Raw genomic sequence first — 15,929 nt, 5'->3', positions numbered from 1 at the left:
TCAGGGTTGAATTGTGGAGTCCTTGGTGTTCTCTGAACTTGGCATTTTGCTTTCAGATGTTTCATTACCCAATTAGGTGACATCATCAGTGATAGTAAGGATGGGGTTTTCTCTCTGTTTATATATAGTAGCTACAGAACTACAGCAGCTATAACAGCTACAGTACATAAACTATACGTTGTATATGTATCGTGCACATGTGTAATATGTATGCAGCACTACAGTTGCTTCTGTATATAAACAGGGAGCAAACCTCACACTCACTAGTTGGTTTATAAAACATCTGTAAGCAAACAGCTAAGCTCAGAGATTACCAACAACATCACAAGAAATTGTTCATTAAAATAATAATACACTTAGCTTCCAAAGATTTACAGAATAATCCAAGCACAGAGAAGGGAAAAGTTTTGCCATTTGTGCAATTCATGTTGCAGGCAATATTGAGCAGAGCTAAAAACAATTTCACATTCAATAATCCACCTAGGAGAGGATCACAATTTCCCAGGAAAATGGTGTAATATACCCAGCTCTAAGAAAATGAGATGTCGTTGCTGCAAAGGTAAAACTATAGTGAATCACAAATGGGAAAATCCTTTGCTCTCATCTGTGGCACTGAAAATGCATTGTTTATGGAGTTGATAAAGCCATAGGCCAATGCACACTTATTTATGGATGATGCTTGACTGATTTTACTTCTAGCATGATTGGATCGCATGATTAGAGCTCCTTGGTGAACAGGGCTAATTCTCAGAGTCTTTGCTTATTAAGATCCAGTCTAGGCTTGACAATAATTGCAAACATCTCTCCTTAATACTTGGTTTGTTTGTTTGTTTATTTATTTATTTATTTATTTATTTATTTATTTATTTATTTATTTATTTTTAAGAAGAAAAGCAGTTTGGGGAAGATGTGATCAGGAAGGAGTCTGTTTAATTCTTTCTCGCCTTGCTTATGTTTTCTTCAAATTTTTCAAGTCATTTTCTCCTGGATGGGGGAAAAAGATAAATAATCTTTTTCTGTAGAGATTGGAAAGCAGCTTGGATAAAGATCTAAATGGAAAAATGGGAAAAAAAGCAAAGAGTTAAAAAAACCCATTCCTTATGTTATTCTTCTTTTCAAGCTTACATCTAGTTGCAGATGTTATTCATTAAAAAAAAAAGAAAACCCAAACCATGGGTCAAAATAGAATACTTCAGGTATAGTTTGGCTCTGCAATTCTAAGATGTCATGGGGATATTTCTAATTAAACCTTTCTCTAGAAAGTGTTTCCTATCAAATATAGGTACTAATAAATAAATATTATGATGCAGAGCAGCATGGTGCGGGTGTAGACAATTCAATTTGCCCTCAGGGTCTGCAATATTCATTTCAGGTTTTTTTTAAAAAATCTAACCCTGAACTCAAGAGTTTTTTTCTTCACTTCTTTTTCTAGTATATACAGAAAGATTCATTTTTATAAAATCCTCTCCCCTCCCCATTTTTTAATAAGTTGTAAACCATTTTTTAATATTGAGAATGAGAGAAGATTATTTCCCTTTTTTTCAGGAAATGGTAGTGACTTGGTGTGGCAAGAAAGAATGCACACATTTACCTATCATCATCAAATGGGGAAAAGGCAGACATATTAATCTATACATGTAAATGCATAAATATAAATACAGCAGTGGATATCACTGTAATCATGTTTACCTCCTCAAATCTAACATCTGTAGGCTGTTGCTTGCCATATAGTTACAAGCTCTCCTTGCTTGTAATATGTTTACATACATGCACGCACACACGCACACACAGCTTTTCAAGTAGAGAAAGGCCAGAAATCTTTTTGTAATCAGTGTTGGTACTTTTTAAAATTATTTTTCTTCTTTTAATCGGGAATGGTGGGAATGGTGCTGGTGTGTGTATGCCAACAGAGAAATGTTAAGCATCCAGTGGTGGTTTCTGATTTAAGCTATTGTCTCTAAACATAAACATACCAAATTTCGGTATCATAGTCTTAAGATGGTCCACAAAAATGAGAATGGGGCAGATATACCCTCTACTTATCCCTGAAAACTTGACATATGTCCATGTTATTCTTGATTTAAGTTGCATTGCATTTTTTTAAAAAACAATCTTCACTTATTTTTATATTAAAAATCAATATTTTAGTGACTATATGTATCCAAGGGATGGTAGAGGACAGGAAGGCCTGGAGGTACATTGTTCACGGAGTCGCAATAGGTCAGACACAACTTCAACTAACAACAACATTTATATATCACATTAAGAACACTTCTAATGCAATTCAAAAACAAAGCAATAAATCAAAGACTAATACAATAATCATGTGACTAAAATATCCTCATGGACACATTCCTTAACCCAACCTATGAGAAAAGAGCAAGGTTGTCCAATATCATAGGGTTCTGTAGAAGAGATAATGGCCTTGAAGGACAGTGGTAAAATCTATTACCAAGACAGCAATCAGACAAGTACTGTATAGCTTAAATCCATGCCAAGGAACCAACTTGAGAAAATTCATCAGACTGGTCTATATATCTAAAGGACAGGTGGCTGAGTTAACAATCCCAAGGAACCTGTCCATCTCTTCAAACATCTTCCAGATACTTCCGCAAGATGGTGTGTCACTTAACTCACAAGAACTTGCCTACTCAGTCTAACTATGAATGGTGTTTTCCTGATCAGGTAAAGCAGTGTATGCAGAAGAGATTTGAAGGTCTTCTTGACAGCCATGCAAACATATATTTCTTCAGACCTTGTCTTGGTAGAAAAATATGTTACCATGATTTGTGCTGCCCTGATGGCTCTAATCCAAAGCACTTCAGTAATGAGGATTTTAGTTTGTTCTGTCCTTAGAGCTTTATGTGGAACAGTTTAAGAGTGCCTTTTGCTAGACTCTACTAGCTTATTTTCTCCTCCTTCCCAGCATCAGTAGATGATATGAAAATCACCAATCCCTTCCTTAAAATATGGTGGGATGAGTTTGTATGAGTACAGACAGTACCTGCAATGGATACTTTAGCTCCCTTTCACGCATCAGGAATAACAAGTTGTCAGTGTAGAGTTGCTCTGTAACAATAACCTGTCATTCGGGCTATTTCTGAACATGGGTTGGGAATTATGTGCCCAAAATATTTAAGGTTCAGTTCATCATTAAGTCTCCTAGCAAGCAGTTTTACTTTACCTGACACTGAATAATTTGTTCTTGCAATTCAAGGTATTGTCAACCATTTTCTCCAGTGCCACAATTTAAAAGCACAATTTTTCCTTCGTTCAGCCTTTCTGAGGGTCTACATATCATAGCCATATGTTACAAGTGGGAAAACCATGGCTTGGCAACATATAATTTTCTGTCATTGTGATGTCTCTGCATTCTACTATTTGTCTTGATTTGTCATGGTCTTTCTGCCAAGTGGCAGATGATATTTTATTTCATATTTACAGTCAGCAATCCTGAAAATGTTTGAGCCTGTATTTACACACCCATCTAATTCTCTTGCCGCAGTTCAGAAATGGTTTTCTACAATTTCTTTTGGGGGATTGTTTTCTTCTTCTTTTAATCCCCCCCCTCCACCTTATAGTTCTGGGATTTCCTAGCGCTGTCCAAATAAAAACTAAGCAGTCATGACCCCTATTTGCTTTCTTCAAGGTCAGCCAAAATCTAATTTTGTACACATATACTGACAAAAGGAAATGTGACTATAATATTCTCCCTTTTTTATTTTCATCAAAAGTCAGAGGGGAGTTTACTCATTTTCACTTGCTGCTCACTTGCTTTATAAAAGCTTTGCATGATTGGTCTTTCTTCCTTTTAGGGCTCTGGCCGATATCCTCCGGCAGCAGGGACCAATCCCCATAGCACACTGTGAAAGAGAGACTATCTCGGCTATAGATACCTCCCCCAAAGACAACACACCCATCCGAACATCTTCGAAAAACCACTATACGCCAGTGCGCACCTCTAAGACCAACCCAGGTAAGACCGGCACTTCTTCAACACTTGTATTAAGACACTAAGTGACTTATGTATGGGTTCTGAGCAGGGGTGGGTTCCTACCGGCTGAACAACCAGTTCGCTTCATGGACGCTTTGCATGCACAGTTTAGCAAAAATTGAACTTCCGCATTGCAAACAAGGAAAGGAGCAAAGAAAGCATCTGATGGGAGGCAATTCGATCTGCCACCACTGATCAGCTGGGCTTTGGAAGAAGAAATAAAGGTCAGTATAAAGCTATTGTCAGTATAAAGGTCTTGGGGCGGGTGGGAGGGCCCACTTTCACAGAAACAGAGAATTGGCTCGCTCTCGGCTTGTAGTCAGAGCTAATGGTTCTGCCGAACCAGACCGAACCTGTAAGAACCCACCACTGGTTTTAAGGGAGCGGTAGAATATTATTAGTGCTATATTTATTTGTGTGTGTGTATATATGTATATATGTGTGTGATTTATTTGTATGTTTGTTTGTTTATCAATTTTTGAAACCACCTATCTCCCTCACAAAACAGCTCTGAATGGTGTACAAATAAAATTATATACTGGATCTGAGGACTGAGGAACTTTTTTTGAGCTGTATTTGAAGATGTAGTTGCATTTAAATAATAGTACATTCTTTTGCTAAATGAAGCTCCTACTGATACTTATATATGCCATTACTCTTTTATGAAATCCCAACATTATTCATAAGAGTAAAATAAAATCAAAAGCATAAATTTATAATTTATTGTAATAACACTAACAGAAAGACCAATATAAAAACAATGCATTTTTAGAGACGGTTTTGTGATTGAGTTTGCTACAGACAGAGGATCATAAGTCTCTGGAGTGGCTCACTGGTGTACACTGTGGTCCTATTGATGATATGATGACTTACTGAGTCATGTTTAGCTGTTGCATGAAATTGATAAAGCCAGTAGGCATTCAGTTATGATCTTGCAGTAATAAGATCATTATTAGGCTAAAAGAAATTAAGGTGCAGAAGCAACAACAAGCAAATTGCACATGTTTAGGAGGTAGAAAATATTATGAATTGCAAATGAATTGTGCAACATGTGTCTGTTTGAAAAACATGACCCAAATCTTCATTCAAGCACAGCCTTCACTCATGCCCCCTGATCTCCTTTTTCTGGGAAATAAGACATACTTCATATTCTCCATTCCTTGAGCCTTTGGAATTATAATAGCATGCTTTATATGGAATAAGATGTTCTGGTTCAGTCAGAAGTGATAGGGCATAACATATCATTGGGTGCAGTTTTCTGTCTGTGATCATCTGAGAAGTCAAAGCAGTTGATTTCCACAAGTTTTGTAGGAGGCACTGCAAATTTAAGATACCCACTTCTATGATATTTCAGAGATTTTTCATTTGGATCTGAAGAAATTTGTATTTATTATATATAAGATGTAGGAGATGATCAGGCTGAGCCTGAGGGAGGGGTCAAATGCATCATTAGTCTTTGTGTGCCCACAAGAGATCTAAGTCCAGCCCACCTTGAATTTCTTTCTTAACTCCCACCCACTTCCTTGAAACACTAATAGTTCAGATTTTGGTAGATAGCTTAAGCTTGCAATAAATTTCTCTGGCACATGCCATAAGAGTTGCTATACAAAAGAGCTGAAATGGGATCTATTCAAATTTAACAGTTATGATAAAATAAAGATGTAACTAAAGGATGCTTACATAATATATTGTAACAGATGTAAATGTTATACAGGGGAGTCAAACTAGCGTCCAATGGACCAGATGCATCATTTATGGGCCACGCTCATCCAGCTCTGCAAAGGCAAAAAAAGTCACGATGTATCACGTGACATGATCGAGTTTGACACCACTATTATAAGATATTGAGGCCAATGAGATAAAATGTTAGAAGTTGTAACCTCTTCTCCTAGAAGCCCTCTGGGTCTCCACACTGTGCTTCCACACCGTGCTGACTATGTAAGCATAGAGACATGGTGATAGAAGATTCATCCCTTCCTCCCTCGGTTGGCAGATAAATCAAACTCATAGGAAATAAACAAAATCAAGTTTTATTTATTTTTTCTTAAAAAGTATGTTAAGAACTTTTGTCAAACTTGTAAATGTTAAAATTCAGCCATTCAATGGGAAAGAGATAATTACAAAGCAGCCTAGATTATGGTACAATAGCAGTATGCAAATTACTTGGGAAAAATAAATTACAAAATAAAACACAGAACTCCAGAGAGAATAAAAGAGAGTGCAGGTGTAGAAACAAATGAAGAATTGTCTACCCCAAATATTACAGATTCCCCGAAGAACAATGACCATAGCCCTAGAGGTTTAAGAAGCCAAAATCCAATTTTGTAATTTGTTGATTGATTAAATGCTATCAACTCCTGGTGACCATAAAGATAGACTTTTCCAGAATCATGTATCCCCAATCCAGTCTTTTGGGTTTTCCAACAGCACACCAATGGCCACTGTAGTTAAATCCATCCAGCTTACTATTGATCATCTTCTTCTTCCCATTCCTTCTCATTTTCCCAACATTAGGGACTTGTTCAGAGAGAGAAACAAAATGAGATTTGGTACAATAAAAAAAACAGAAATTAAAAATCATAGGACCAATCCTAACTATATACTGCATATTCATCATTTTTTACAATGTAGCTTTGAGATTGTTAGAGCTTTAAGGCAGTTCCTCACAAAACCTGTTTCTATGAATTTCTTCCATGTTTTTATAGGGACTCTAGCAAAGGAAGTGTCTGGGGTATCTATGTACTTCTGTAATAGCTATTGTTCACTCATGAGGAGGCACATTTTGTGCCTGCAGTCTGGCATGTGTGCTATGTTCAAGTATATGTATTTGAAGGGAAAATACTTCAGCTGAAGGAGATTTTCAGCTGAGAAATAGCAGAGTGGAATGTATGTTGTTATATTGGCTACTGACCCATAGGAGGCACTGTGCAATTGGCTTCATTCTTATATTGAGACATTTATGGAGCACAATGGTGGCCTAGTGGTGAAGACGCTCATCTCTTACTCAGAAGGTTGAGAATTCAATTGTAGGTAGTAGCAAACATTTCTTTCTTGGGGCACAAAGAAAAAAATCTACTATAAACTCCATATAGGCATCAGGAAGGGCATCTGGCTAGTAAATGCTCAGGTTCATTCAGCCATATGGACTCAACCCAAATTAAGGGATTGCAAAGAAAAAAATATTGAGACATTCATCAGGCTTAGGTATCCCCCAAGTTCCATTAACTGTACTGTGATTTACCTTCTGTGGGATTCACAATATTTATTTGTGCCTGGAAACATAAGTGTGGTACTCTTTTAGAAGATGTACACTTATGTACGGAAGAACTTCAGTACAAAGCCATTATATGAGAGAATTATTAAACCCTGCACCTTCCTAGCTTTCTGTGATACACCTTCTGTTCAAGCTGTTGTCTCTTAAAATGAACACTACTGAATTTTAAATGCATGTTGTTTGTACATCATGTGCCATCAGAGTCAAAACAAGACAATCTCTTGAAAATCAGAACATTAAGAAAACATTATTGCTGGGTACTCGGTGGACGTTGCCCAGAAAGCACAGCACTAGGATGAAAATGAAGTCAGAGCTGTAGGCTTGAAATAAGTCATTTTTCATCCTTCATAAAATTATAGTTGTGAGTAGTATCACAACTATAATTTTATAGTATCCGAATCAACACTGAATGTAAGATAAAAAGTTTAGTTTAGTAACTCTGTATTATATGTGTCTAGAGTTTTGGGAGGTCACTGTAAAGATGAGACTGATTAGTCCATGGCACAATATAACAAGAGTAATTGGCAATAATGTTATTATTGGTGTTATTGTTATAATATTCTTAAATTCTTTCAGTAAGAATGGTTAATCATCCCATTTGGAAAATAACTGAGACAATAGCCAGTACAGGCAGAATGGGTACACTTTTCTCATTCTAGTTTATCGGGCAGTTCAAAAAAACATAATGAAAGACATACTTTATTTTGATACTGATTTTCCCTTATTCTTTCAAACTTACCAAGATTTTTTTAAATAGATAACATCCCTCATCACTGACTATATAAACTATGTCAGCAAATAAATGATATAGAATCCTGTGTGAGTAGCCACAAATCCCTTCCTAAAAATAATGGTGGCATTGTAGAAGTATTGGGTATTTATTGGATTTTTATCCCAGGTTTATTACTTTATAAGTAACTCAAGGCAAGGAACATTCCTAATACTCTTTCCTCCTCCTATTTTCCTCACAACAATAATTCTGTGAGATGGGTTTAGAGGTGGGTTGCTCCTGGTTCGGCCCGGATCAGGGGAGCTGGTAGTAGTGGCAGCGGGAGGCTCGGCCCACCCACCCAGATGCTTCTGTGTATGCGCAAAAGCTTCTGAGTATGCACAAAAGATTTTGCACATGAGCAGAAGCATTGCGCATGAGCATGAGCAAACTGGTAATAAACCGGTTAGGAACCCACCACTGGGTGGATTGGTCTGAGCGAGAATGACTAGATGAAAATCACCCAACTGGCTTTCATGTGTAAGGCAGAACTAGCACTCACGGTGTCCTAATTTCTAGTCCAGTGCCTTAACCATTATACCAAATTGGCTCCCCTGTGTCCTTTAATAGGAAGAGGTCATTGGTTCAATGTCATAAAAGACTGAGAAAATTGCTGATTATTTGAGGATTTTAAATACTAACAAGCTGCTTTCCTTACAGAAGGAAAGTCCAAATTTTCTAGAAACCTTCTCGACCTTTTGGCTAAGATCAAGTGTCGTACCTAGAAACCTGAGTATTAACTATTAACTGATAAAATATCCTAGCAATTCTAACAGTTGTCTTCTACTATCAACCGACACTATGTTTTAAGTTAGTTTCTTCATTTGTTTCTAGAGGGAGATGTGATTGCTGGGAATGATTATGTTAGTCTGTTTAATGACCCCAGCTGCCAAATGAAAAAGAAAAAAGAGATTCTGTGAGTAACTTGAATTTTGCTTCCCAGTGCAAAAACTATAGATTTGTTGATAAGTATTCTAATCATTTTTTCTAGAATTATTTCCTTCAGATGGGAGAGAAGGAGGGAAAGAAAGAAAAATAGATTGTGATTATTGGAAATTAGGATCTATGAAAAATAGACAATCCTTTTTTGTTTTGTATGAGAATCAGTGATAACTTGTGGCCATATCAATATCTGTTACTTGTTTCAGCATAACTCTGGAACGCCTCTAGCAATTTCAACCAAACTTGGTACACAGATGACTTACTCTCTGGAGAAAAATACTGTGGGGGGGTAAGACACCCCTAACACCTTTTTTTTGGGGGGGTGTTCTGTTAAGACACAGCCTGTTGTGCCTTTAAATGGCTTCTACTATACTGCCATAAAATGGCTTCTACTGTACAGCACAGTGGAGTTGGCATGGTAACGGCTTCACAGTACTCCACAAGGGGGCTCCCTCTGGTAAGGGGGAAAAATCCAACATTAGAAATTACGTTTGGTCTGGACATTTTCCCCCCGGGCAACATCGGGTCATCGGCTAGTGGCTAATAAAAGGTACAGCTAAGGCTGTATCTATATCTATAGGAAGTGGTTCATCCAATCTGCATAGTCATTTAGGAAATTCCCCATTTGTTGTCTTGAATTAAAAAGAAAATGGGACACAAAAACCATGTCCAATTATTCAAAAGAGTAGTATTTTGACACCACTGCAGAACCATATAATGATTGAAATTCTGCATTAAAGTTCTGTGTGTTCGGTTTACAAATTGAAGTTTGATTTTGGTGATTTCTGACTGATGGTGGGTAGTTCAGGACAATATAATTTAGAATTAATGCTACTTTTTCTGCATTGTTCAACATTCAACAATGTTCAATATTTCTACATTATTTCAACATTTGTTTCAGCATGGTTCAGTATTATACATTATTTGTTTCCAGCTGAGCATTTTTGATGCAGGTGATCCTTAATTTGGGATAACTGGCTAGTACTGAATGCTGACTGGGGAATTCTGGGAGGTGAAGTTCACGTATGCTAAGATTGGGAAACAGTCAGCTAGTATAATGCCCAGAACTAAGGGAAATTCTCAATATCTACAGTAGTCCTCAATTTATGATCACAACTGAGCCCAAAATTTCTGATGCTAAGTGAAGAGAGTTGTTAAGTGAATTTGCCCCTTATACGACCTTTCTTGCTGAAGTTGTTAAGCAAATCACTGCAGTTATTACATTAATAACATGGTTGTTAAGTGAATCTGGCTACCCCCATTTTGCTTATCAGAATGTCGCAAAAGGAGATCACAGGACCCCGGGATGCAGCAACCGTCATAAATGTGAGTCAGTTGCCAAACATCTGAATTTTGATCCCCTGACCATGGGGATGCTGCAAAGATCATATGTGAAAAAGGTCATAAGATACCTTTTTTCAGTGCTGCTATAACTTCAAATAGTCACTAAACAAATGTTGAGGACTACTGTTCCTAAATGTTGTAAGTTGAGGACTACCTGTACTAGCCGATTTCTTAAATTTTCAATTTAACAGAATGTTCATACAGATTGAGAATATTAGAGCACTGGGCCCTTTTTTTGGCACCAGAGGTGGAATAGATGGCTATCCAGATATTGCTGAAGAGTCCACATGTAAAATTTGTTGGGGACCATACAGTGTATGGGTAGGAGACCCACACAATGGGCTTTCTCAGAATTGAATTAAGACCTCCCTTTCTCCTCATGCATTTAAGGCCAGTTAAATGGATTCTCCTTTTGGTTGTTTTTATTATAGTGCTTGGTTACCAATTTATATTTTGCATTTCGTATTTGTATTTATATGTTAATATATGCTTTAATATTATGTGGTTCTTTTTCAGTTTATTCTTTGTTTTGTTGTTGTTGTTCTTGTAGTAGTAGTAATAGTAGTAGTAGTAGTAGTAGTAGTAGTAGTAGTAGTAGTAGTATGCTACCTAGAATCATATTGTTTGAGCTATGCAGGCTTATCAATTCAGTAAATCAAATTAATAAGTAGGGAAAAATGCATTCACCCTGGAGATAGAATAGAAAATCTATTTTCTGAAAATTTAATCACTTTTAAAGTAAGTTTATTCTACCTAGCCAACCATTCCTTCTCAGGTTTGATTTTTATTTATTTATCAACAATTGGTGGCAGTTGAATAGGAGTCTGGGGGTTGAACAGCATGTCTTGTAAGAGGTCAGGCAGCATACCCATGATGCAAATATACCAAAATACTGATACAGTTTATCCAAATTCTGAAACATTGGTTAGATAGTTTGGAATTTTGATCTGAACTATTTGGTATATGTGGATAAACTCCACAGTGACATCCACAGTGGTGGTATTCAGCGGTTCGGACTGATTCAGGCGAACCAGTAGTAGCGACCTGCAGGTGGGCCCATGCACCTGCCCCGCTCTATGCCATCCTATTTAGCTACTTTTTCTAAGCCATGCACATGCATGCAAGCCCTGCATGCAAGCAAAGTGCATGCGCGGAAGGCGTACGGACTCACAAAGAGAGCACGGGCACCCGCTCACAGTTTTGGTGGTAAAATTATGTGAAACCCACCTCTGGATATCCCACTTCTATCTGCAAGTATGCATACTTCTACTCTGGCAGATATTTGCATTCTAAGTGCTTGGATTTCATGAGATGGTGAAATTGTCCACAAGGGATGGAAAGTTTCTAAGCAAAGGTTGGTATTTTTATTTTAAAAATATTATTTCTGGTGATTTGACAGTAAGTTCTCCAGTTGGACAGATGTGGGAGATGTGGGCTCCTAAGAGTCTCACATGAACCCTGTCTGACAAATCATCTCCAAAGATTCTTTTGAATGAGAACCCCTACTGGAGGTGGGGGTGAAGAAGGGCAGTGTCTCATCAGACTCTGAGAGAAGCAAGAGATCTCTCATGGGTTAGAGATTTGCCTATGAATCAGAGTCAGGTGGAAGCCTTCATGGCTGACAAGATGCTGGCCTTTTTGTCAAAATAAGTTTGGAACAGGCAGAGACTGGGAGAGATAAAAGGCCTGGTAAGAAAATTTAACGCACAACTATAAATTAAACCTGGAAAAGGCAGAGAAATTTTGAGAACATAAATAATACTGATGGTCAGATTGGGACTTTTTTTTCCTAAAAGAAAAGGAAGAAAGGAAGGTGGAGGGTTATATCATCAGTCCCCCCCCCCGAAGTTCTTTGTCTGCGCTTTTGAACAGAAGAACAGAAAGCAGAGCAGTTACAAACCCACATAATTATAAATGTTAAATTTGGTTTTGGATCTTAAACAGAAGCCAATATTTTTACTTTGTTTGAATTCCTTCCAGCTAAAATAATCCAGAAAAAAGCACGTCTTCTTCTGATCCCACTCAATATAAACTCTAATTTGGTCTTGGATATCAAATAGAAACCAAATATTTTGATCTCTTTTTCTCTGATAATGTATAACCTAACCTTGACTATGTGGGAAGTTTTAACTAACCAACTACCATAAATCACAAGTTGCAAGAGCAGGAGGCAAAAGAGACATGTACCTGAATCTAGCTCTTTATAAGTTTGTTCTAATTGATATGTTTTAAGCAGCTGTGGCTGTTCGGAGATGGAAGGTGACAAGGGGAAGAATTATTACAGAGATAAGAACTGGAAAATGCTAGGGTTTTTTTTCTTCCCTCCTTCACCTTTTTATTTTACTGCAAAAGATTAAGATGGCCCCGGCTTCACTTCCAGTCCCACAGTAGCTAAAACTTAAGGTGGATCAGAGCCTTAAAATAAGACTTTGTATAACTAACTGCAATCTTGGAACTGGATATTAAGGAAGAACAAAAGACCAAGATGGCTCCCATCATTGTCCCCTACAGCAGTGGAAGTGGACAAACTTAAGGTGGACCAGAACTTTGAAATAACTGTATAGCTAATTCCAACTTTGGAACTGGACACCAAGGAAAGCTGGGAATTTGGAGAACTACGTGAAATTATAAAAATGTGGATAAATCATTGAAATCAAGCCTAAATAGAATTCTGAACTCAGAGAAGCAGATATCTAAAGAAGAATTCAAAGATGAAGGGGAGCAAGGATGGCAAGATAATGAAGGAGTAGAAATGGAGGGAAACAAAAGGCAGACAAAAGAGGTTGAGGCTGTTAGTAGCATAAGGGAAATTGAAGGGGGAGAAATAAAAAACATCCTTTGGTGGTGAACTGGGGAAAGTTGGGGAGAGTGGATGTGCTGAAGCAAAGAGAAGGGAGAGGGCAGGAGCAGAGAAGTGGGACAAAAGACTTACTAGGAAAAAATCAGACAACCAGAAATTTTTAAGTGAGAGAATATAAAACTAAGATAAGGGTTTTATTTCTAAATATGACAATAAAATGGAGTTGCTAATTGATTGAATGTAATAATGGAAAGATAATTAAGCAAAGGTTGAACTATATGGAATATGGATAAATATGATATTGATATTGATGTGGGGAGGTTGTGAAAAACATGACAACAAGGAGTTGCTAACTGGTTGAATACAATAATGGAAAGACAACTAAACAAAGGCCAGAATATATGGAATGTGGGTAAATATGAAACTGACATGGGGAGGTTGTAAAGCAGAGTTTGCCATTCACTTTTATACATGATAATTAAACTGAGTGGCAAATTGACTGGAAACGACAACAGAAGGACAACTAAGCATGGGTTAAAATATATGAAACATGGCTATACATAGAACTTTTAAGATGATGATATAAAGCAAGATGTTTACCGTTTGTTATTCTAAACAATAGGTTAAGGAAATTGAAATGAATATTGAACAGCGAGGTTTGCCATTCATAGACAGCTAAAGGTAATCTAATCCAAGACATGGAAAAATTGGAGAGGAAACATGAAATACACTTATAATGGGAAACTATTGAGACTTAAAGGCAGAATCACAAATTGGGGGCACGTAAGGATGTATAATTATATAAAGGTAATGATGAGAATAGCTGGGAATTGTAACCAGGTCTACATCTCAACCAAAATTAGGCTGGGTGAGGGGGTTTAAAAGTACAATGACTATGTTTTATTTTTCTTTTTTAAAAATGAGAATATATGTTTAAAATTAAATATGTATATTGAAAAGGAACTATAAATACCATCAACATAAAATGGAGCTTGCTCAGAAGCTGAAATACACTAAGCAAATGAGATGAAGAGTGGGAAGAAAAGGAGAGAGGTAAGGGAAGGAGAGAGGGATAGGAGAGAGGGTAGGAGGGGGAAGAGGAGGAGAGAAATGAGGAGTAGAAAGGGGAGAGAGGAGTAGGAGAGAGGAAGGGGAAGTAGAGAAGAGAAGGAGAACAGAGAGAAGAAAGGAGTAGGGAGGGAAATGAGAGAGGGAGAAGAAAGTGAATGCACAAATATAGTGTATGGAGAGCAGAAGAGCCAATAACTGGTTTTTTTTTTCCTTTTGGGGAGTTGATGGTAAGATGCACTGATGTAAACATTTAATAATACAATACAATGTTGGCTATGTAATAGTATACATATGATCATATGTTATAAAAATGGAAAATAAAAAACTTTATAGAAATGGAAGAAAAAACATCACAATTTGTGGGAATAGTTTTTGGACATGCTATGTTACAAGTAATCTTCAATTTACAACACGTTGCTTAGCAACAGAGGTGGTATTCAGCCAGTTTTGACAAGTTCTGGAGAACCGGTAGTGGAAATTTTGAGAGTGGGCAGGGAATGGGGATTTTGCATTATCTTTCCCCTGCCATGCCCACAAAGCCACGCCCACAGAACTGGTAGTAAAAAAATTTCAATCCACCACTAAGAAGTCATGACGGATCTCCCCAAAAGATACTTATAACCCAGTTTCAAAGCTGCCCACACTCGGTCACATGAAGAGATTTTGGGTGTTTGGCAACTGGTCTTTACAGCCATTTGCAGCGTCCTGCAGTCAGATGACCACAATTCATGATGTTTTTGCTGAAAACTGGAGTTTTTTTCTGGTTGCTCCCCCCCCCACCCCGCATAGCAAACAATGGTTTTACTTAATGGCTGCCAGAATTTTTTTAAAAATATTGGGTTGGTCACATGATGACATATTTTACAACTGTCATGGTGGGTTCCATTACTGTCATAGGTAAAGGACTGTCTGTTTCTATGTGATTGTCATAATGGGGCCACAGAATGAAACATTTGGAATATTTCTTCTGATCAGGAGTGCTAAAATTCCAGGGAAAATGTTTCCCAAATACTGTTGGATTCATACCCAGAATATTGTTTGCCGAGTTTGTGGTAAGCAGAAGACTGGTGTGACATTTTAAGGTAGGGTACTCACACAGAAAGTTTCTAAGTAGAGTTTCCTGCAAAATTTTCAAACAGAGAGCAATTAAAAAACCCAGAATGCCAATTGAATTCTCACCTGCCTTTTGAGAGACAGAAGTACTGATCTCTCAAAAAAGCTAAGAACTAGAGAGAGGGACATTTTCTCCATGCCAAGTTTGGGAGATAAGACTTTAACTGGCAGAAAATTACAGCTAGATGTAAAAGGAAGATATAGAATTATCAATTAGTTGAAAAGGGGGAGTTCTTAGGGTCAACGATTTTAAATTGAAGGCTACCTGCCAGATATGCAAGGATAAAGAAAGGATACGGTGTAAAGAAAGATATGACCTGATAACATAGTGGCTCTGTGGTGAGATTTGAACCTTGATTTTTTTTTTTTTTTTTTTTGTATCTGAGGTTCCATTGAGATACGTATCTTCCTTCCTCCCAAAAGCAAGTTAAATACATTACATCATCAATAACAGACAGAATTTTTGGAAGAAATCAAAGACCTAGGAATAACATAATGCTCATTCATATAAAGATTTTATAGATTGAAGGGATCTGATTTGGTTTACCATTCTCAAGACACACTGATTTCACTTTTCATAGTATATTATAAGAAGGGTCAGGGAATCTGAACACAGTCCTCA

General features: G+C 37.2%; 1 protein-coding gene across 2 annotated transcripts in view; it reads left to right on the top strand.

Moving 5' to 3' along the window:
* Nucleotides 1-15,929, top strand: part of SHISA6 (shisa family member 6) — a 334,899-nt gene that overhangs the window by 19,494 nt on the left and 299,476 nt on the right. For both annotated transcript variants that reach the window (XM_014058898.2, XM_014058897.2), the window contains exon 3: nucleotides 3,816-3,976. In XM_014058898.2, the coding sequence (XP_013914373.2) occupies nucleotides 3,816-3,976 (161 nt within the window). The remainder of the gene's footprint in view (nucleotides 1-3,815; nucleotides 3,977-15,929) is intronic.

The sequence above is a fragment of the Thamnophis sirtalis genome, unplaced genomic scaffold, assembly GCF_051295495.1.
Source record: "Thamnophis sirtalis isolate CommonGarterSnake01/CBP01778 unplaced genomic scaffold, rThaSir2_p1.2 scaffold_3, whole genome shotgun sequence".
Classification (NCBI taxonomy): domain Eukaryota; kingdom Metazoa; phylum Chordata; class Lepidosauria; order Squamata; family Natricidae; genus Thamnophis; species Thamnophis sirtalis.
The sequence above is the reverse complement of the archived record's forward strand: the minus strand, read 5'-3'. Positions and strand labels throughout refer to the sequence as shown.